The sequence below is a fragment of the Sminthopsis crassicaudata genome, chromosome 4 (genome assembly GCF_048593235.1).
Source record: "Sminthopsis crassicaudata isolate SCR6 chromosome 4, ASM4859323v1, whole genome shotgun sequence".
Taxonomy (NCBI): domain Eukaryota; kingdom Metazoa; phylum Chordata; class Mammalia; order Dasyuromorphia; family Dasyuridae; genus Sminthopsis; species Sminthopsis crassicaudata.
This window is the reverse complement of record NC_133620.1, coordinates 75091567-75114088: the sequence shown is the minus strand read 5'-3', so window position 1 is coordinate 75114088 and position 22522 is coordinate 75091567. Positions and strand designations below refer to the sequence as shown.

Here is a 22522-nt window from a genome sequence, read left to right as displayed (position 1 = left end):
AAAACAAAAATTAGTGAATTAGAAAAGGTAAACAACTCCAAGGAAAGCAGGGTTAGTGATCTGGAAAAAGAAAACAGCTCTCTAAAAAATAAAATGGATGAAATGGAAAAAAATTCCATAGAAGATAAAAACTCAATTGGACAATTACAAAAAGATATAAAAAAGTGAGTGAAGAAAATACATCATTGGAAATTAGAATGGAAAAAGTAGAAATGAATGACTCAAGACAAAACCAAGAAGTAGTCAAGCAAAACCAGAAAAAATGAAACAATTGAAAAGAATGTAGAGTACTTTATTGGAAAGACAACAGACCTGGAAAACCGATCCAGGAGAGACAATTTGAGAATAATTGGACTCCCTGAAAAATGTGAGCAAAAAAAGAGCCTGGACACTATTTTTGAGGAAAATATCAAAGAGAACTGCCCAGACGTTTTGGAAACAGAGGGTAAAATAGACATTGAAAAAATTCATTGATCACCTACTGAAAGGGAACCTAAAATCAAAACGCCAAGAAATATAGTGGCCAAGTTCAAGAACCATCAGACAACGGAAAAAATATTGGAAGCTGCTAGAAAAAAGCAATTCATATATGGAGGAGCCACAATAAGGATAACCCAGTATCTAGCAGCGTCCACATTAAAAGAATGCATGAAATGATCTTCAAATACAGAACTCAAGAGATTTCTAAAAAGGTAAAAAGAAATCTTGAGAACTATATTTCTGCCATAAAGATATGTAAAAAACACATGTATAATTTGTCCTAGAAATTAGAGGTGGAAATGAAATTATATCATAAAAAAGGGTAAAGTACTACATCTCATGAAGAGGCAAAGGTAACCTATTATATCTGAGAGAAAGAAAGGAGGGGGATGAACATAGTGTATATCAATAGACATATTTGATTTGTGGTGAAACTTCTTCTACTTCCTTGAAAAGTGAGAGGGAAGGAGTAAGCTAAGGGGAAGGGAATACAGAAATTGTAAGAAAAAGGGGTTAAATAGGGAGAGGAACTTTAAGGTGGGGGAGGGATACTAAAAAGGGAGGGCTGTGAAAAGCAAGTGGTGTCCACGAGTTTAATATGGGGTAGGGGGGTAAGAGGGAAGGAAAGGAGAAAAGCATAAGCAGGGGTTAACAGGATGACAAGCAATATAGAATTAGTCATTATAACCATAAGTGTGAATGGGGTAAACTCCCTCATAAAGAGGAAGCAGTTAGCAGACTGGATTAAAAGCCAGAATCCTACTATATGTTGTTTACAGGAAACACACCTGAAACAGAGTGATACATTCAGAATAAAAGTAAAAGGTGGAGCAGAATCTACTATGCTTCAGGTGAAGCCAAAAAAGCAGGGTAGTCATTCTCATCTCAGATCAAGCAAAAATAAAAATTGATCTAATTAAAAGAAATAAGGAAGGGCATTATATCCTGCTAAAGGGTAGCATAGATAATGAAGCACTGTCAATATTAAACATATATGCACCAAGTGGTGAAGCATCTAAATTCTTAAAAGAGAAATTAAGAGAGCTGCAAAAAGAAATAGACAGCAAAACTATAATAGTGGGAGATCTCAACCTTGCACTCTCAGAATCAGATAAATCAAAACACAAAATAAATAAGAAAGAAGTCAAAGAGGTAAATAGAATACTAGAAAAGTTTGCTATGATAGATCTTTGGATCTAAATGGAGACAGAAAGGAGTACACTTTCTTCTCAGCAATTCATGGAATCTATACAAAAATTGATCATGTACTAGAACATAAAAACCTCAAAATCAAATGCAGTAAGGCAGAAATAGTAAATGCATCTTTTTCAGACTACAATGCAATGAAAATTACATTTAATAAAAAGCCAGGGGAAAATAGACAAAAAAAAATAACTGGAAACTAAATAATCTTATACTAAAGAATGATTGGGTAAAACAGCAAATCATAGACATAATAACTTCACCCAAAAAATGACAATATTGAGACATCATACCAAAATGTGTGGAATACAGACAAAGTAGTAATAAGGGGAAGTTTTATATCTCTACAGGCCTACTTGCATAAAATAGAGAAAGAGAAGGTCAACGAATTGGGCTTACAACTAAAAATGCTAGAAAGGGAACAATTAAAAACCTCCAGACAAACATGAAACTTGAAATTCTAAAAATAAAATGTGAGATTAATAAAATTGAAAGTAAAAAAAAACTATTGAATTAATAAAACTAAGAGTTAGTTCTATGAAAAAAACAACAAAATAGACAAACACTTAGTAAATCTGATTAACAAAAGGGAAGAGGAAAAGCAAATAGTGAAAAGGGAGAACTCACCACTAATGAAGAGGAAATTAGAACAATAGTTAGGAACTACTTTGCTCAACTTTATGCCAATAAATTCGATAACTTAAATGAAATGAAAGAATACCTTCAAAAATATAGCTTGCCCAGATTAACAGAGGAAGAAGTAAGTAGTCTAAATAGTCCCATCTCAGAAAAAGAAATAGAACAAGCTATTAACCAACTCCCTAGGAAAAAATCCCCAGGACCAGATGGATTTACATGTGAATTCTATCAAACATTTAAAGAACAACTAACTCCAATGCTATATAAACTGTTTGAAAAAATAGGGATTGAAGGAGTCCTACCAAATTCCTTTTATGACACAGACATTGTATTGATACCTAAACCAGGTAGATCGAAAACTGAGAAAGAAAACTGTAGACCAATCTCCTTAATGAATATTGATGCTAAAATCTTAAGATATTAGCAAAAAGACTTCAGAAAATCATCCCCAGGATAATACACTATGACCAAGTGGGATTTATACCAGGAATGCAGGGCTGGTTTAATATTAGGAAAACTATTAGCATAATCAACTATATCAATAACCAAATTAACAAAACCATATAATCCTCTCAATAGATGCAGAAAAAGCATTTGATAAAATCCAACATCCATTCCTTTTAAACACTTGAGAGTATAGGAATAAATGGACTATTCCTTAAAATAAATAAAGAACATATATTTAAAATCATCAATAAACATCATATGTAATGGCAATAAACTGGAACCTTTCCCAATAAGATCAGGAGTGAAACAAGATTGCCCACTATCACCATTACTATTCAATATTTCCTTGGCAATAAGAGCCAAGAAAGAGATTCAAGGAATTAGAGTAGGTAATGAGGAAATCAAACTATCACTCTTTGCAGATGACATGATGGTATACTTAGAGAACCCCAAAGACTCTGCTAAAAAGCTATTAGAAATAATTCAGAACTTTAGCAAAGTTGCAGGATACAAAATAAATCCACATAAATCCTCAGCATTTTTATACATTACCAACACAATCCAACAGCAAGAGATACAAAGAGAAATTCTATTCAAAATAAGTCAATAGTATAAAATATTAGGGAATATAGATCTACCAAAGGAAAGTCAGAAATTACATGAGCAAAATTACAAAACACTTGCCACAAAAATAAAGTCAGATTTAAATAATTGGAAAGATATTCAGTGCTCTTGGATAGGTCGAGCGAATATAATCAAGATGACAATACTCCCCAAACTAATCTATTTATTTAGTGCTATGCCAATCAGACTCCCAAGAAACTATTTTAATGACCTAGAAAAAATAACAACAAAATTCATATGGAAGAACAAAAGGTCGAGAATTTCAAGGGAAGTAATAAAAAAAAAAAATCAAATGAAGGTGGTCTAGCTGTACCTGATCTAGAACTATATTATAAAGCAGCAGTCACCAAAACCATTTGGTATTGGCTAAGAAATAGACTAGTTGATCAGTGGTATAGGTTAGGTTCACAGGACAAGATAGTGAATAAAAATAGCAATCTAGTGTTTGACAAACCCAAAGATCCCAACTTTTGGGATAAGAATTCATTATTTAACAAAACTTCTGGGAAAACTGGAAATTAGTATGGCAGAAACTAGGCATGGACCCACACTTAACACCATATACTAAGATAAGATCAAAATGGGTCCATGATTTAGGCATAAAGAATGAGATCATAAATAAATTAGAGGAACATAGGATAGTTTACCTCTCAGACTTGTGGAGGAGGAAGGAGTTTGTGTCCAAGGGAGAACTAGAGACCATTATTGATCACAAAATAGAAAATTTTGATTACACCAAATTAAAAAGTTTCTGCACAAACAAAACTAATGCAAACAAGATTAGAAGGGAAGTAACAAATTGGCAAAACATTTATACAGTTAAACATTCTGATAAAGGCCTCATCTCCAAAATATACAGAGAATTGACTCTAATTTATAAAAAAAATCAAGCCATTCTCCAATTGATAATTGGTCAAAGGATATGAACAGACAATTTTCAGATGATGAAATTGAAACTATTTCCACTCATATAAAAATGTGTTCCAAATCATTATTAATCAAAGAAGTACAAATTAAGACAACTCTGGGATACCACTACACACCTGTAAGATTGGCTAAGATGATAGGAACAAATAATGATGAATGTTGGAATGGATATGGGAAAATTGGGACACTGATGCATTGTTGGTGGAGTTGTGAAAGAATCCAACCATTCTGGAAAGCAATCTGGAATTATGCCCAAAAAGTTATCAAACTGTACATACCCTTTGATCCAGCAATGCTACTACTGGGCTTATATCCCTAGGAAATAATAAAGAAGGGAAAGTGACCTGTTTGTGCCAAAATGTTTGTGGCAGCCCTTTTTGTAGTGGTTAGAAACTGGAAAATGAATGGATGCCCATCAATTGGAGAATGGTTGGGTAAATTATGGTATATGAATGTTATGGAATATTTTTGTTCTGTAAGAATGACCAACAGGATGAATACAGAGAGGCTTGAAGAAACTTACATCAACTGATGCTGAGTGAAACGAGCAGAACTAGGAGATCATTTTATACTTCAACAATGATACTATATGAGGATGTATTCTGATGGAAGTGGATATCTTCAACATAGGGAAGAGCTAATCCAATTCAAATTGATCAATGATGGACAGAATCAGCTACACCCAGAAAAAGAACACTGGGAAATGAGTATAAACTATTAGCATTTTTTGTTTTTCTTCCCATATTATTTTTACCTTCCTAATCCAATCCTTCCTTTGCAACAAGAACTACAAAATTCGGTTCTGCACATATATATTGTATTTAGTATATACTATAAGATATTTAATATGTATGGGAATGCCTGCCATCTAAGGGAGGGTGTGGAGGGAAGGAAGGGAAAAATTCGGAACAGAAGGGAGTAAAAAATTACCTATGCATATGTACTGTCAAAAAATGTTATAATTATAAAATTAATTTAAAAAATAAAAGAAAAAGTGACCATTGGTCAACTGGTTGGACAACTGGCAAAAAAAAAAAAGTAATTTCATTAGACAAAAAGTACTTTGGGGATTAGAATAAGCTTTCTGAAGCATGTGTCACTTGAGCTGAACTCTGAAGGAAGACTGAGATCGTATGAGATAATAGTGCCTTTCAGATTCTCAAGAATAGCTTATATGAATAAAGAAGGGAATGGAAGAAAATGGGAAAGGAACAAAATAAGCATTTATCAAGTTCCTACTATGCCAGGCTCTATGCTAAGTGCTTTGCAAATATTGTATCTTATGTGATCCTCACAAAAACCCTAAGAGGGAGGTGCTGTTTTTATTTCCATTTACAGATAAGTAAAGGACAGAAAACAGCAGTTAAGTTATTAACACTCATAAGTGTCTAAAGTTAGATTTCAAACTTGGGTCTCCTTGACTCCCAATCCAGTACTCTATTCACTGTGCCAAAAGTCTAGAAAATTGTCTATTAGAGTGAAAGAGAAAAATATGAATTTTATCCTAGAATCAGGAGGGAGCGGCTGGAGTTTTTTTTTTAAGAACAAGAGTGATAAGGTCAGATCTGGACAGAAGAATGTTAGTTTGGCAGCTGTGTGGACATAGAATTGGAGAGGAATAATACTGAAGTCTGGGAGACCATTAGAAGATTACTGAAATAATCTACGTGAAAGATAATGAACACCGGAGCTTGGACTGCCTGTGTATCTATGTTAGGTGTTTGCTAAAGTGAAGGAATTTGAGATAACAGAGAACATAATGCCCAATAACATAAGAAAATCAATAGTTTATAAAAAATAAAGTGCCGTTGGAGTCTGGAAAAGAAACAATATAAACAATAGCTAGTTCTTGTATAGTTTTAAGGTTTGCAAAGCATTGTAATAGTTTTTTTTTTTTTCATGTGATCTTTAAAATAGTCCATCGAAGAAAAAGCTATTATTATCCCCATTCTACAGATGAGAAAAGTGAGGCTTAGAGAGAATAAATGATTTGCCTAAGGTCTCACAATCAATATAGGTATCTGAGTTAGGATTGAACTGCTAGGCTGTGGGAGTAAAAGTTCAAAAAACTACTAGGCAAATAACAAGAAAAGACTTAGTATATTATATTCCAAACTCTCCCCCTCTTCCAAAATTAAGTGGATCTGTGATTCACTCCATTCCTCTTCAAGCACTGTTCCTGCTTTTCTTGATATCATTCTCTACCATGACCCTCTTCTTCTTCTTTCCCCTCCCACAGATACTCTCTCCTTGCTTCCCCTCCCTTCTTTTATGTGTTCATTTTCTTCTATGAACATATAAGCTCCTTGAAGACAGGAACTGTCTTTGTTTTTGCTCTTATTTAATTTGCACTGCTTTGTACAATGCCTAATATATAGTAACAATAAATGTTTGCTGATTTGACCTAATATTATATTGGAAATATTTCATCATTTTTGCTCCTACCTCTATGTGCAAATACTGGGCTAGATGCTGAGGATAGTGAAGTAAGAATAAAACAAGATTTACTCTCAAGAGTCTTTAATTGTGCCTACAACATAAAATGATAATCCTTAGATGTAATGCTTTTATTACAAAAAAAGTTATATTTTCCATCTCTATGATCATCTCAGTGAAAGTAGGAATTAATTTTTTGAACTTTTACTCCCACAGCCTAGCATAATACCTCATTTAGTGAGTGCTTAATAAATACTCGATTGTTTGAATGTGAATTGTTTGAAAGAATAATAACAAGATAAAGCTTTTTCTATCTAAGCTCCACTAAAAGATGAGAAAATATTAATATTAATAATAATAATATAACAACCTCCACTTGAAACCTACATTAATGCTTACTGATATGACCATGCTAATTGGACTCACCATGTATCATCATACAATTTGCTTTGGAGAGTTTTCATTTTGGAGATTGTGATATTACAAGATTCACAGCTATGTATTATTCAAGGAATACTATCTGTGTTTTTTAAAAGGATGACATTTTACACAAGGAAATAACTTGGGATCTAGTAAATACTGGGCCATTTCCCAAATGCAATACAATTTGCTCTCTTCATAGTCAGTTTTTGACCCTACTCATTGTTCTTTGTATACAAGATATATGTTCTGTTGTATTAACTCAATCAACTGGTCATCAAACTACATGTATCAGTCAGGATAATAGACATTTTTCAATGATGAAAACTTTTCTAAGTGTACTATTTTATATTATTATCTATTGTACTACCTAGATTATATAACAACAACAATACTAATAATTGTGATGTTATCATAGTTTACATTTAAATAAGCTTTTCCATTTTTCAGTTTATTCATATTACATCATTTCATCTTCATCCTGATTTTATGAATGAGACTAATTATGGAATAGAGAAAAAGCCTATGACCATAATAAATGGCAAAATCAATTCTAGATCACTTCAAATCTAGATAAGGAATAGGAAAACTACTAAATATAATTATAGTTTTCTTAAACTTTAACTTATAGAGAAGGATAAATTAGCTGCATGATGGAGAGCTTTAGCTCTGAGCATTGTAAACTTAGTGAATTTATGGGCTACTTCCAGGCACTAGAGATAATTCATATACTGAAAATGTCTTTAAAATATATTACATGAATTCCTTTTTATTAAATTGTTATCTATGTTTGCAAGAGATTTGTATTATAACTGATCTATTATATACTCTCTATTAAACATATTACCATAGAAATAAAATAATAATGATACATGCTTTGTGGAATAACAGTACCTTAATTGTCCACATGCCAGGTTCTGGCTCCTTCACATTCACTACCTTGGCAGAGTTATGGATATTTAATAGCTCATTCAAGCCAAATCCTTTTTTTATCAGCTTCCCTGAAAGACAGAAAGAAATGTAACAAGTACAGTACTTCTTTCAGCTTTGAATATTGACTGATTTATCACCACATAAATTCAAGAGCAAGATCTGATTTAAAGTCGCAATTTTATCTTATCATATTCTTGCCAAGGAGCTATGTACACAGGCTTAAATATTCACTGTCTTTTTGTTTGTGGGATAAATGAAGTGCATGCCCAACTGCAGTATACATTTTTACTAACGGATATGATTAAGAAATCATAAAACAAGGAATGTTTCCTATATCCATAATATTCCTTTAGGATATGAGCTTTAGAATCAGCATCACAGATCCACCTCTCTCCTGCTGACTTTTATATATAGAAAGAAAATAAGTAACTCTTGTCATATCGTGATCATATTTCCAAAGGCAGCCTAGATTATAATGATCAAAATAATTTAAAAGTCTATCCCCTAGCCACAAGGGTCATTTAGATTTTATGAATAGCAATTTCAGCAAACCCATTAAATAATTATTTCACATTAATTCTGGAAATTGTTATCATCAGAGCCCCTAGTAGTCATCTAAAATTAAGGCAGCAGTTAATAAGCATTTTTAACTCTCTATACCACATGTTAGGAACTCTGCTAAGCATGGGAATACAAAAACAAAAAGCAGACCTTTCTATCAAGGAATGCACAGCTTAATGGGGGATTCAACAAGAAAGCAATTAAGTACAAACCATATGAGAGATAAACTGAAGATAACAATTTTATCTAATTTATATCCAAAGTACCATGCAGTTTGCACATGGAGTATGGGGAAGGGATATTATCCTGAAAATTTTTTTTATAAACCATAATCAAGACAACTAATTCTAATTATTTCCTATGAATCTAAAATGAATCTGACATATCCAATAAATTGACTCTATAAGAGCTATAAGTTAAGCTTCATTTGAAGTCATGTTTTGTGATTTATTCCAAACCTGGCTTTCCAGTGAAGAAAAGAACTAATTTGGCATTTGTAGAAACTAATAAATGCCAAAATAATTGCACAGAATGATAATATATATCATTGATGAACTTGAAAGGTTTTTAACATTAATTCATATATGATATTCTATCTCTACACTGAAAATTCAGAATGTAGAACCTCATGCAAAGGATCCTTGGTTTATTAAAATGGCATAAAGTCTTATTAGAAAAAGCCTGAATCTTCTTCAGGTGATGTAAGAAGTTCAACAATGTATGGATTTGCTTCTTTTGTCAATGATAATGTATTTCTTAATGGATCATGTCCAAAAAATTATAAGGAGAAGAGTTACATATGGCCTTGAAAGACCATGTGCTCTAATGGTATGAATATATCCATAAAAATATTTAGATTTCCAGATGTTTTTTTCAATCCCAATTTAATTGCTAAGGTATGTGAAGCATTTGAGAATTTTTTTAGACTTTAAAAAAATTAGATGTTAGGCACTTTTCAAGACAACAATTTTTCAAAAAACAAAACATAACAAAAATAGAACTACATTAGCAACTGAACTGAAGCAATGAAACAAATGTGCAGGAAATGTACAACATAAGCTCAATATTCAATTAGAAATAAATTTGTTTGACTGCCAAAAGTAAGCAAAAATATTTTCTGAATTAAGATGTTAAGACCATATTTTGGTGGTATGTCCCAGTTGCGAGTATTTAGAAGTCAACTACTGTAGGACTGAAATCCAGTGGATGCTACATGAACATTTGGTATACATTAAGGAATGCGTTATTTGGTTATACTGGTTTGAAAATTATTCAAATAAAATTACAAAGTATACTCATTTGTCTTATGAGAGTTATTGTATATATTCTGTGACAAGCATGATATTATTTGCATATTTTATAATCAAAATTTATTTTCCCCTAATTGAGGAAGGCTTTTGTAAATTTTGAAATGAAAGGTATAAATGAAAGGATCTTGAAGAAATCCAATGATACAGAAAGAAAATTTAACAAAGTTCAAAAATGTAAATTTTTACAGAAAGGCCTTAATAAATCAAGTTATATATCTTTTGACTTTAATTACTCAAAACTAATGGCTAATGCCCAAAAAAGTTGATTATACACATAAAACTAAACTTAACTATATTTAGCAGATTGAAGAATCTTTAATTAATGTTTTACCTAATTTTTATTAAAATTAACAATGGGATTAGATTAAACCATAGTGTCAATGTGCTCCTGAAACATTTCTAAAGCTAGCATGTAGATAGTTTGCCTCTTAGCTGTGGCCTTGACAATAAAAATCAAATTTAACAACAAGGACATTTGTTGGAAAATAATATGATTATTTTATGTACCATTTTAAAAAGAAATGTGTTTTTCTTTACTAAATCTATAAAATTACCATAAAAGTTATATTTTTATTCTATTAGCAACTGAAACTGTTACTTTCCAGTTAGAGGTTCAATAAATCAAACAAATCACAATTCATATTTGTTTTCCAGTTTGCATTTGGTCTAATCCTTCCTAAATGTTCTGTTTTGTTCATAACAGTACATATGTAAGCAAAACTATGCATGCATGTATGTTTATGTATTTGTACCTATGTCCTAGTTACATTTAGACGCATATTTTAGCTATATTAATGCCAAACAGCATATGCAAAAAGGAATTCTTACAATATCATACAAAATAGGTGCTCCTTTGGTCTCTGTATGAAGACATCATAGGAAAGGGGAAAAAAACACCCTTCTATCTGCACAACTGTTATCAAGTTCTTCCAGACATTAAACTGAAATCTTGGTTTTTTTGCAAACTTCCATCCATAGTGCCAAGTTTTGCCCTTTGGGCAACTTGGAATAAATCAATTATCTTTTCCATACAATAGTCTTTTAGATACATAAAGACAGCTATTATTTTCCTTGGAGCTTTCTCTTCTACAAACTAAAAAAAAAAAAAAAAAAAAAACCTAACAATCAACCTATTTTTTTCAACTAAACTTTTCGTTTATTTTTTTTTCATCCTGATTCAAGATGCTTCATGATTCTACTTGTCCTCCTCTGGATATTCTCCAGATTATCAGTGACTTTCTTAAACCATGGTACCCAGAACTGAAGAAGAAAGGTCTGATGAAGATGGAGAACAATTGGTTGGCACATCACTGACCATTTTAATTATGAGCAACTGATCTTAGCTTTAAATCCAGGTCCTCTGATCATTCATCTACTATTCTATCCATTGAAGATCTTGGTACAAGCAAACCCTGCTTCAGTGTCCCACAGAAACCTCTAAGACTTTAATTTACAGAAAAGTTGCAGTTTGGTATTTTCCACACTGGGAATTTCTCTATGCCAACAAAATCACAAGTCTGGGCCAAAATATATTTATTTATACATGTACATATATAAATATACATTATATAAATACACATAATTTATATATACTATTCATAGGAGATTTCATTTGAATCGCATTGAAATCTGACATTATCTATAGATTTTTTAAAAAGCAGATTTTTAAAATGGCTTTGCCATCTGTTCTGTGGTTTGTTCAGTTGTGATTAAGCTACATAATATGGTTGGTGTAAAGGAACAAACACAGCACTTTCTATCCATTTAGAAAAAAATTAAGTATATGAAGGTGTATAAATATAAAACTTACCTAATGGATTACGAATTTCAATCAATGGAGAAGGACCACTCAGAGATACAGTAACTTCCTTTAGACTGGGATCAAAGGGGATTTGCCAAATATTTACAGCTTTTTCTAAATGATCAGTGGAGAGGAGATGAACTTTTGAAGCTTGTACTGCTTCTTCTACCCATTTTAACACCTATTAAAGAAAAAGAAAAAGAAAATATCAGTGATATCAGAAGTAGTGGCGATTTACACACAAAGTAATTTTCAAGCTGCAAAAAATGATCTGAGTCAGTCATAACACCCTGGAAACTTTTTTTTAAGGTATGAGAATGATTTCACCAATTAATGATAAACAGTTGGGACTACCTATACCTGATGAATGTAACTGTTCCCAAATGAAATGCTGATTTGATCTTTGCTCCCACTTCTGGCATTTTCTTGAGTTAATATATTTAAAATAAGTTTTTAAGAAAATACATGTGGTAGAACAACAACAAAATGTAAACAGTTATATTGTTGTTATTCTTATCCAAGAGAAATAATGGTAATAAAACTTTGATAGAAAGATTTATTTTAAAAATTGGACATTTTTGGAGCAGAACCGAAGATGGCGGCGTGGAGGCAGACAGCTGCTTGAGCTCCTCCTTTTCTCTCAGAACTTACTTCATGACAAGCCTCTGACTTAATGCTTGACCCAGAAAGAAATCCACAAATTATCACCAAGAGAAGACATCCTTGAAAGTCGCCAGAAAAGGTCTGTGTTTGTTCGGGGAAGGGTCAATCAGACTGGGCGCAGACTGAGGGCAGACAGCCAGAGCAAGACAGGCAGCTCACACAGCTCAGACCGGAGGGGGAGGGGTGTGATCTCTGCCGTTTCTGTGAAAGGGCTTTTGCCCCAGTGTGGATGCTCCGTCTTGGCAGCTAGCCAAGAGCGGTGGAGAGGGTGTAAACACCGGAGGTGAAGATTGGAACCCCAGAAAGCCAGCGTCTCTCAGAGCCCGGCCACCCCCAACCCCCACCTGGACTTACTCGGTGCGTTCTCAGAGCCTCAGAGCGCAGACTCAGTACAGTCATTGCTGTTCTGTTAGTGGCTCTCTGCTGCCCTACCCCCAGTCTGTAGAGGAAGCCCATTAATACCATCCAGCCCTATCCCCCGCAAAACAGACCAATTGTTTCTCTTGTCAGTTTGTTTTCTTTGATTCCTACTCTGACAAAATGAACAAAAAATTCAAAAGGGCTCTAACCATTGACAGCTTCTGTGTGGAGAGGGAGCAGACTTCAAATGCTGAGGAGACTAGGAACAGAATGTCCCCAGATGTATCCCCTGGGAGGGATATAAGCTGCTCCTCAATACAAAAGAACCTCATAGAGGAAATCAAAAAGGCTCTCACAAGAGAGCTGGAAGAGAAATGGGAAAAGGAAAGGGAAGCTTGGCAAGAGAGCCTGGAGAAGTCATCCCATGCATTCAAAGACAGAATGGATAAAGAAATCAAATCATTGAGAAACAAGATTAGTGAGCTGGAAAAGGTAAACAACTCCAAGGAAAACAGGATTAGAGAGCTGGAAAAAGAAATCAGCTCTCTAAAAAATAAAATGGATACAATGGAAAAAAATTCCATAGAAGATAAAAACTCAATTGGACAATTACAAAGAGATATAAAAAAAGTGAGTGAAGAAAATACATCATTGAAAATTAGACTGGAACAAGTAGAAATAAATGACTCAAGGAGAAACCAAGAGGGAGTCAAGCAAAACCAGAGAAATGAAACAATTGAAAAGACTGTCAAGTACCTTACCAGAAAGACAACAGACCTGGAAAACAGATCCAGGAGAGACAATTTGAGAATAATCGGACTCCCTGAAAAATGGGAGGAAAAAAAGAGCTTGGACACCATTTTCGAGGAAATTATCAAAGAGAACTGCCCAGACGTTTTGGAAACAGAGGGTAAAATAGACATTGAGAAAATTCATCGATCACCTACTGAAAGGGACCCTAAAATCAAAACGCCAAGAAATATAGTGGCCAAGTTCAAGAACCATCAGACAAAGGAAAAGATATTGGAAGCTGCTAGAAAAAAACAATTCAGATATGGAGGATCCACAATAAGGATAACACAGGATCTAGCAGCGTCCACATTAAAAGAACGCAGGGCCTGGAACATGATATTCCGAAAGGCTAAGGAACTTGGTATGCAGCCAAGAATAACTTACCCAGCAAGAATGAGCATCGTTTTCCAGGGAAGAAGATGGACATTTAACGAAATAAATGAATTCCATCTATTTTTGATGAAAAAACCAGACCTACATAAAAGGTTTGATCTTCAAATACAGAACTCAAGAGACTTCTAAAAAAGGTAAAAAGAAATCTTGAGAACTATACTTCTGTCAAAAAAATATGTAAAGAACATATGTACAATTTGTCTTAGAAACTAGAGGTGGAAAGTATAAAGTGGTGGTACTACATCTCATGAAGAGGCAAAGGTAACCTATTATATCTGAGAGAAAGAAAGGAGGGAGATGAATATAGCGTGTATCAATAGACATATTCGATTTATGGTGAAACTTCTTCCACTTCATTGAAAAGTGAAAGGGAAGGAGTAAGCTAAGGGGAAGGGAATACAGTAATTTCGAGGAAAAGGGATAAAATAAGGGGAGGATCTTTAAGGTGGGGGAGGGATCCTAAAAAGGGAGGGCTGTGAAAAGCAAGTGGTGTTTACCAGTTTAATACTGGATAGGAGGGTAAAAGGGAAGGAAAGGGGAAAAGCATAAGCAGGGGTTAATAGGATGGCAAGCAATATAGAATTAGTCCTTCTAACCATAAATGTGAATGGGGCAAACTGCCTCATAAAGAGGAAGCAGTTAACAGACTGGATTAAAAGTCAGAATCCTACTATATGTTGTTTACAGGAAACACACCTGAAACAGGATGAGACATTCAAACTAAAAGTAAAAGGGTGGAGCAGAATCTATTATGCTTCAGGCAAAACCAAAAAAGCAGGAGTAGCCATCCTCATCTCAGATCAAGCAAAAACAAAAATTGATCTAATTAAAAGAGATAAGGAAGGGCATTATATCCTGCTAAAGGGAAGCATCAATAGTGAAGCAGTATCAATATTAAACATGTATGCACCAAGTGGTCCAGCATCTAAATTCTTAAAAGAGAAATTAAGAGAGCTGCAAGAGGAAATAGATAGCAAAACTATAATAGCGGGAGATCTCAACCTTGCACTCTCAGAATTAGATAAATCAAACCACAAAATAAATAAGAAAGAAGTCAAAGAGGTAAATAGAATACTAGAAAAGTTTGATATGTTAGATCTTTGGCGAAAGCTAAATGGAGACAGAAAGGAATATACTTTCTTCTCAGCAGTTCATGGAACCTATACAAAAATTGATCATATACTAGGGCATAAAAACCTCAAAATCAAATGCAGTAAGGCAGAAATAGTAAATGCATCCTTTTCAGACCATAATGCAATCAAAATAACATTTAATAAAAAGCCAGGGGAAAATAGACCAAAAAATAATTGGAAACTAAATAATCTTATACTAAAGAATGATTGGGTAAAACAGCAAATCATAGACATAATTAATAACTTCACCCAAGAAAATGACAATAATGAGACATCATACCAAAATGTGTGGGATACAGCCAAAGCAGTAATTAGGGGAAGTTTTATATCTCTACAGGCCTACTTGCATAAAGTAGAGAAAGAGAGGGCCAACGAATTGGGTTTACAACTAAAATTGCTAGAAAAGGAACAAATTAAAAACCCCCAGACAAACACAAAACTTGAAATTCAAAAAATAAAAGGTGAGATTAATAAAATTGAAAGTAAAAAAACTATTGATTAATAAAACTAAGAGTTGGTTTTATGAAAAACCCAACAAAATAGACAAACCCTTAGTAAACCTGATTAAAAAAAGGAAAGAGAAAAAGCAAATTGATAGTCTTGAAAATGAAAAGGGTGAACTCACCACTAATTAAGAGGAAATTAGAACAATAGTTAGGAGCTACTTTGCTCAACTTTATGCCGATAAATTCGATAACTTAAATGAAATGGAAGAATACCTTCAAAAATATAGCTTGCCCAGATTAACAGAGAAAGAAGTAAGTAGTCTAAATAGTCCCATCTCAGAAAAAGAAATAGACGAAGCTATTAACCAACTTCCTAAGAAAAAGTCCCCAGGACCAGATGGATTTACAGGTGAATTCTACCAAACATTTAAAGAACAACTAACTCCAATGCTATGTAAACTATTTGAAAAAATAGGGATTGAAGGAGTCCTACCAAATTCCTTCTATGACACAGACATGGTACTGATACCTAAACCAGGTAGATCGAAAACTGAGAAAGAAAACTATAGATCAATTTCCTTAATGAATATTGATGCTAAAATATTAAATAAGATATTAGCAAATAGACTTCAGAAAATCATCCCCAGGATAATACACTATGACCAAGTGGGATTTATACCAGGAATGCAGGGCTGGTTTAATATTAGGAAAACTATTAGTATAATTGACCATATTAATAATCAAATTAATAAAAACCATATGATCATCTCAATAGATGCAGAAAAGGCATTTGATAAAATCCAACATCCATTCCTACTAAAAACGCTTGAGAGTATAGGAATAAATGGACTATTCCTTAAAATAATAAGGAGCATATATTTAAAACCTTCAGTAAACATCATATGTAATGGTGATAAACTAGAACCTTTCCCTGTAAGATCAGGAGTGAAACAAGGTTGCCCACTATCACCATTACTATTCAATATAGTACTAGAAACTCTAGCCTTGGCAATAAGAGCCGAGAAAGAGATCCAAGGAATTAGAGTAGGAAATGAAGAAATCAAATTGTCACTTTTCGCAGATGACATGATGGTATACTTAGAGAACCCCAAAGACTCTGCTAAAAAGCTATTAGAAATAATTCAGAATTTTAGCAAAGTCGCAGGATACAAAATAAATCCACATAAATCCTCAGGATTTTTATACATTACCAACACAATCCAACAGCAAGAGATACAAAGAGAAATTCCATTCAAAATAACAGTCGATAGTATCAAATATTTGGGAATATATCTACCAAAGGAGAGTCAGGAATTATATGAGCAAAATTACAAAACACTTGCCACAAAAATAAAGTCAGATTTAAATAATTGGAAAGACATTCAATGTTCTTGGATAGGCCGAGCAAATATAATAAAGATGACAATACTCCCCAAACTAATCTATTTATTTAGTGCTATACCAATCAGACTCCCAAGAAACTATTTTAATGACCTAGAAAAAATAACAACAAAATTCATATGGAAGAATAAAAGGTCGAGAATTGCAAGGGAACTAATGAAAAAAAACTCAGAGGAAGGTGGTCTAAGTGTACCTGATTTAAAGCTATATTATAAAGCAACAGTCACCAAAACCATTTGGTATTGGCTAAGAAATAGACTAGTTGATCAGTGGCATAGGTTAGGTTCACAGGACAAGATAGTGAATAAAAATAGCAATCTAATCTTTGACAAACCCAAAGATCCCAAATTTTGGGATAAGAATTCATTATTTGACAAAAACTGCTGGGAAAACTGGAAATTAGTATGGCAGAAACTAGGCATGGACCCACATTTAACACCACATACTAAGATTAGATCAAAATGGGTCCAAGATTTAGGCATAAAGAACGAAATCATAAATAAATTGGAGGAACATGGGATGGTTTACCTCTCAGACTTGTGGAGGAGGAAGGAGTTTGTGTCCAAGGGAGAACTAGAGACTATTATTGATCACAAAATAGAACATTTTGATTACACCAAATTAAAAAGTTTCTGCACAAACAAAACTAATGCAAACAAGATTAGAAGGGAAGTAACAAATTGGGAAAAAATTTTTACAGTTAAAGGTTCTGATAAAGGCCTCATCTCCAAAATATACAGAGAATTGACTTTAATTTATAAGAAATCAAGCCATTCTCCAATTGATAAATGGTCAAAGGATATGAACAGAAAATTTTCAGATGATGAAATTAAAACTATTTCCACTCATATGAAAGAATGTTCCAAATCACTATTGATCAGAGAAATGCAAATTAAGACAACTATGAGGTATCATTACACACCTGTCAGATTGGCTAAGATGACAGGAACAAATAACGATGAATGTTGGAGGGGCTGTGGGAAAACTGGGACACTGATGCATTGTTGGTGGAGTTGTGAAAGAATCCAACCATTCTGGAGAGCAATCTGGAATTATGCCCAAAAAGTTATCAAAATGTGCATACCCTTTGACCCAGCCATACTACTACTGGGCTTATACCCCAAGGAACTACTAGAGAAGGGAAAGGGTCCTGTATGTGCCAAAATGTTTGTGGCAGCCCTTTTCATAGTGGCTAGAAGCTGGAAGATGAATGGATGTCCATCAATTGGAGAATGGTTGGGTAAACTATGGTATATGAATGTTATGGAATATTATTGTTCTATAAGAAATGACCAACAGGAGAAATACAGAGAGGCTTGGAGAGACTTACATCAACTGATGCTGAGTGAAACAAGCAGAACCAGAAGATCATTATACACTTCAACAATGATACTGTACGAGGATGTATGCTGATGGAAGTGGATTTCTTCAACATAGAGAAGAGCTAATCCAATTCCAATTGATTAATGATGGACAGAACCAGCTACATCCAGAAAAGGAACACTGGGAAATGAATGTAAACTGTTATTTTTACCTTCTGAATCCAATTCTTCCTGTGCAACAAAAAATTCGGTTCTAAACACATATATTGTATCTAAATTATACTGTAATATATTTAACATATATAAGACTGCTTGCCATCTGGGGGAGGGGGTTGGGAGAGGAAGGGAAAAAATCTGAATAGAAGTAAGTGCAAGGGATAATGTTGTAAAAAATTACCCATGCATATGTACTGTCAAAAATGTTATAATTATAAAATAAAATAAAAAAAAATTGGACATTTTTCCCATTAATTCTCTTATTTGTACTTTCCTCAGATTCTATTTAGGAGAACAGTTCATTTGAGTAAACAATTAAGCCTCACTTCAGTTATTATTTTTCAAATATTAAAAACCACAATCATCAAAATGACAAAACTAGTAAATAGCAATGATGAAAGAAAGAAATCAAAATATTATTAGGGAAAAATACTTTAGACTATGTTATTCATTAGGAATGCATTCTTAACTAATAATTTCCTTATAAGTATAACTGAAAATTTTCAATAATAAAAAATAAAATATCAATATAATTACAGGTACATTCCTAGATATACATAGACAAATTATCAATATCGAGTCAGATGGAACTTATTTGAAAGTAGAATGTTTTAAAATTGTTTCTACAATGAATAATTCTCTATAATACATATTTCTTTGGTTCCTATTTGATTCTGAATTACATTTATTACATTACTTGCTTATACATGCAAGTTTAGGAACTGGAGAGACAAAAAAAAAAAAAAACAGGATCCATGTCTGTAAGGCTTTTAAATTCTACTTTGGAGATACAATATATAACTTTATAATAAGCTGCTTGTCCTGGCATCAAGAAACAATTATCCTTCAATTCCTCTTATCCCTTTCTTCATCCTTTAAACAGTCTAACAAATAGGGCAGGGAGAACACTAAAATTTCCTAACCATCCATTGAAATATATATTCATTTATTTGCTTTTTCAACAATCGTTGATTAAGCCCCTATTTTATGCACTACATGGTATACTTGGTTCCTGGTAAGGTGATAAAAAACAGATGAGACTCTACTATAAAGTCTATTTGTGGGGTAATAAATATGCAAAAAGAATCACCCTATAATATAAATAATAAGACAAGTAGAAAGCACTGTGATAAAAATGGGGAAAGACTGGTTGGGATCTCGGAGAAAATCAGGAAAGGTTTCCTGGATTAAAAGTCATTTGAGTTCAGACTCCAAGTTCTGGTAGCTTTGAAAGCTGTGTTTTATAGCTTCATACTCTCAACATACATGTGGCATAGGGCCCTCGCATAAAGTTGTTACTAAATAAATGCTCAATGAATCAATGAAAGAAATTGTTCACTGACATTAAGTGAAGCGAGTAGAACCAAGAGAACATGTATATAGCAACAACAAGATTATGAGATATCAACTATGATGCACTTGGCTCTTTTCAACAATGAGGTGTTTCAAGGCAATTACAACAGAATTGTGATGAAAAGAATCATCTGCATCCAAAGAGAGGCCTATGGAGACTGAAAGTGGATCACAACATAGTATTTTCACCTTTTGATTGTTGTTTGCTTACTTGTTTCTTTCTTTCTTTTTTTCCATTTTTGATCTGCTTTTTCTTATACAGCATGATAAATGTATAAATATGTCCAAATGAATTGCATATATTTATCCTATATTAGATTATTTACTGTCTATAGGAGGAGACAGGTAGATTTTGCAAGGGTAAATGCTGAAAACTCTTTGCATTGCATGTATTTTGAAAAATAAAAGGCTATTATTTAAAAAAGAAAAAAGAAATTGTTCAACACATATAATCATGGTTATTGAACACTGAAATAAATACTGTTTTAAAAAAAGTTTTTGAAAATTTAGACTAGGTATGTCTAACCTTACAATTTTTGAGGTAAATCCTTTCTGACTTGGTGTTAATTGGTTCCACTCCCAGTCTTCCTTGGCTTTAACACTCTTCTTAACTTTGGGCAAGAGACAAAAATCCAACAACTTTGGAACCAAACAGTTTGTCTTGTTTAGACACGGCCAAGGTAAGTTCTCTCTCAATAGAGGTTGATTAAGGCCAAGTTCTCTTAACAAGATAGCTATGGGATTTATATTTCCTTGGTAGTCATGATTTAGTTACACAGGATTAAATTTCTTTCCTTATAGTTACCCCCTTATTTCCAGATAAGAGATTTAACATATGTGTGTATATCATCCCCCTTCAATATAGATGAACTATACTACCTTTTTACACTGAGTTTTTTTTAAGCCTAAGGTTCAACAGAGCACCTTCCATTCTATGCACTAATAAGGCCAGTCTTACAAAGGACCAGTGGAGTCTCTCATAAAAGAAGTTCCAATTAAACTGATGAGTTAACCTATTTTATTTCCTTAAATTAATTTAGTTAATTTATTTCTTCAATAAAAAAGTATTTTTTTTAGTATCTACAACAGTCAAGACAATAAGTTGAATCTTGTTATAAATACAAATATTTTTAAAACATAGTGTATCTGTCCTTGAAGAATTTATAATCTTACAGTTACATAAGAAATAGTGCAATTCCACTCAGTTGTCATTCAGGATTTGAATTGAGTCTTGATGACTGGGGTTACAAGACATAAAAGTAATAAAGGAGAACATTTCAAGTATGGAGTTAGAAGACGGAATTCGATGCACACAAAATAGGAAGAAGTTAGTTTGGATGGAAGATTGTATGAGAGACAATATTATATTGTTGTTGTTGTCTGTCCTTTTTCAAAGAGAATCAATGATATCATAAGATTATGTCTTAATTCGTAGGTGAAGTGTATTTAAGTAAGGCAAAATTGTACAAGTTCAGTGGTAAGACAACAATCAAGACAATTGGAGATAGCCCAGGATACAGCTTAGCATCTTTGTTGTCCAACTAAGTTCTAAGCACCTGCTTTCAGTCGCCTTCATGTCATTGAAACAAAATGTTTTCATCAGTCCATTCCACCAAAAGAAATCTTCACATGCTTAAAATGGCTACTGTCAGCACTTTCCCTCCATCTGATATATCCTGTCTACTGAAATAGTTTACCAGGGTATGGTCACTACACTTAATAAAGCTTCTGGATTCCCTGAGTGAGAATTGAGCACCAAAGGTAGATAGTAAAGGTAGATGAGTAGTCCTAAAAAAGGCTCAGAAAGTCCTAACAGTAGAGGTACTAGTCCCCTTTGAGAATAATACGCAACCATCCCAGAAATAAGGTGGAGCAAGATTTTGACTTTAAATGGCAAACATAGAATTTGCACTTTTATTCTATAGACAATAAAAAGTCACTGAAGTTTTTTGAGTAAGAGAGTGTAATGGGCCAGAACTTGACACAAGGTGCTAATGCTTATTACTTAGTTCACACCTTTAAAGGAGTTCACACATTAGTTCACACATTCACACCTTTAGAGAGCATATATAAGGAGGAGTTCACAAGCCCACTAAAGGACAAGCCCACTCTTGGACTTCGGGAGATTCACAAGTCAGAAACCCACAAACTCACTCTCTGAGAAGAAGAGTCAACATTCATTCCAACTTCCATCTTTGTGCTGGATGGAGATATTAAGAAGACGAGAAGCTAAAGCTGGCAGAGACAAAGGACTAGCACCAAAAGTTCTTGGAACCAAGGAGAGAGACAGGCCTCTAGGAAAGCTAAACAGGCCCCAGGAAAAGATTCAAGACTTTGAAGGAGAAAATAAAGGATTTGGACTTTAACTCCTGGCTAAATTTGAAGTGATTATTGAACTGAACTGAAACTAAGGCTGCCTCCAGAAGATCCCCAAGAAACCTGCTCCCAGAAAACATTATACCTTAGAGAAGAGTGCCTTGATCATCTTGGACTTTGAAATATCAGTTTGACAGCTGGATGGAAAATGAATTGGAAAGAGCATAAAAGCTGTCCACAGGATAATATAGTAATAGTGTAGAAAAGAGGATGTGAGGAGAAAGAAAGGGACAAAAATGAGAGGTGTGATGATCTACTTTTGACAAAAAGAGGGAAATGAAAAAAT

General features: G+C 33.5%; 1 protein-coding gene across 2 annotated transcripts in view; it reads right to left on the bottom strand.

Moving 5' to 3' along the window:
* HMCN1 (hemicentin 1) overlaps nucleotides 1-22522 on the bottom strand; it is a 478149-nt gene that overhangs the window by 277143 nt on the left and 178484 nt on the right. For both annotated transcript variants that reach the window (XM_074308592.1, XM_074308593.1), the window contains exons 5-6: nucleotides 11791-11962; nucleotides 8071-8177 (exon numbers count right to left, since the gene is read on the bottom strand). In XM_074308592.1, the coding sequence (XP_074164693.1) occupies nucleotides 8071-8177; nucleotides 11791-11962 (279 nt within the window). The remainder of the gene's footprint in view (nucleotides 1-8070; nucleotides 8178-11790; nucleotides 11963-22522) is intronic.